The sequence below is a fragment of the Merops nubicus genome, unplaced genomic scaffold, assembly GCF_000691845.1.
Source record: "Merops nubicus isolate BGI_N331 unplaced genomic scaffold, ASM69184v1 scaffold7700, whole genome shotgun sequence".
NCBI lineage: Eukaryota > Metazoa > Chordata > Aves > Coraciiformes > Meropidae > Merops > Merops nubicus.
Window position 1 is genome coordinate 44,494 of NW_008582126.1, and position 1,909 is coordinate 46,402.

The following is a 1,909-nucleotide window of genomic DNA, read 5'->3' on the forward strand; positions in this document are numbered from 1 at the left end:
GGCTGCCCAGAGAGGTGGTGGAGGCCCCATCCCTGGAGACACTCAAGGTCAGGCTTGATGGGGCTCTGAGCAACCTGACCTAGTTGGGGATGTCCCTGCTCCCTGCAGGGGCATTGGACTAGATGACCTCTAAAGGTCCCTTCCAACCCATTCTGTGATTCTATGATCACAGTCCACCAAGTGGGTCCTGACTTCCCCCCGTGGTGTGGACAGCCCAGGATCTTTGCAGAGAAGAGGGGTTTGTGTGGGAGGGTTCCATCCCGAGCAGAGGTGGTGTGTGAGTTGTTGGCTGAGGGGAGGGAGTGCTGTGTTCCACAGGGAGATCACAGACCCCTCTGCCACCCAGTGGGGTTTGTCCTCGAGGGGAAGGTGAGCTGGAAAACCTTGTGTGAAAGCTTTAATGTCCTCTTTCATTTCCTCCTCCTCTGCAGCCAAGCCCATCCGCCCCGGGCACTACCCAGCCTCGTCTCCAACTGCTGTCCATGCCATCCGAGGGGGAGGAGTGACAAACTCCAGCTACTATCACAACACCAAATAGACAAGAAGTAAGATCAGAGTCACTTCCTCACCTGTCCTTTCACTGATCTCCCCCTTCTCTTGTTTTTCAGTCTTGCTTAGAAGTCCCTCAGTATTTTTTTTCTAGTTTTAGTAGGTTGTTTTAGTTTTATTTGCTGATAATTGTAACTGTGAAAATGAGCAAAGTGAGTGAAAATGAGTGAAAGTGAGGAGTGCCTTGTTAGAATCCTTTGCAAGCTGCTGCTGAGAGGTTTCATTTTAATGACTTATCACTTAAAACTTTTTTAATGAACCGAAATGCTCTGGTAAATCTGGACTGAAATTCACACCTAGAGGTGTGAAAGTCATGTGGTAAAAATAGAGTCCTCGAGGTTCCTTCTGCCAGTATAATTTCCTGCTTTCTGTGACAGGACAATGATTCTGTGTTGTGATATTCCAGCCTGGGACAGGGGTAGAGCAGCTGCAAGTGGCAGCAGCACAGAGCTCTCCAAATTTGGCAAACTTTCCTTTTGTTTCTTTTGCTTTGCATGCTTATTCAGCTGCCTACAGAAAAAAATGTAAATATTTTACTTTAATTGACAGAGCTTGAGGGTTTCTCCAAAGCAAGAAGCTTATGCTGGAAAGCTAAGCAGCATATTGCCATGAGACTGCTTCATGCACCAAACTCTCCCATTTATTTCTTTAAATACTCATTATTTCTGGGGTATTTTACATCTGCTACTCTTTTAGGTGATAACTTGCTGTCACAGGCACCCTAAGAGTTGGATGGCAGCAGGTAGCTGTGAAAAGCAGCCAGTGGAGTGCTAAGTTGTCCCTCCAATTTGGCTTTTTTCCCCTCCTTGAGGATTAATTCTGTATTATGACTCTCTTCTAGTATTATGTGGTTTCCTTTAGGCACTCAGCATTCTTGGGTGGGTTTTTTTTCCTTCTTTTCCTTTTATTTGGAAAATGTTTCATGTCATGCACGCATGCAAACCATCCATCACATCCCACTGCAGCTGCTATTGTGTTGTGCAGATTGTTTCTGTTCATTGTGTGTTTTCTGTGAGCCCTGTGGCTGCAAGCAACATATTTTTGCTGTGGATGAATTGGGGCAAGTCTTTGCTGAGTGGTTTTTTTTTGTGCATCAGTTCATTCTGAACTGAAATTGGCCTTTCCATCTCACAAGCAAGGTAGCCTCCATCTATACTTCATTGCCTCCCCACCCCTGTGAAAGACCAAAGGGAAGAGAGTGGGATACAGAAGCATATAAAATATTTCCAAATGTATCTCCTAAGAGCTGCTCTCTGGGGAAAAAACCTGCTGCCTGCCTAAAAAAGCTGCTAGCTGTTGGAAGGGGCTCTGAGCACCCTGCTCTAGCTGCAGATGTCCCTGCTCCCTGCAGGGGGGTTGG

At 46.4% G+C, this 1,909-nt stretch overlaps 1 protein-coding gene across 1 annotated transcript in view; it reads left to right on the plus strand.

Annotated features, from left to right (window-relative positions):
- LOC103769427 (kinesin heavy chain) overlaps positions 1-585 on the plus strand; it is a gene marked incomplete at its 5' end in the record, with an annotated part of 42,304 nt that extends 41,719 nt beyond the window's left edge. The window contains one exon of the mRNA XM_008936628.1: positions 432-585. Within this exon, the coding sequence (XP_008934876.1) occupies positions 432-538 (107 nt within the window). The remainder of the gene's footprint in view (positions 1-431) is intronic.
- Positions 586-1,909: the final 1,324 nt, after the last annotated feature.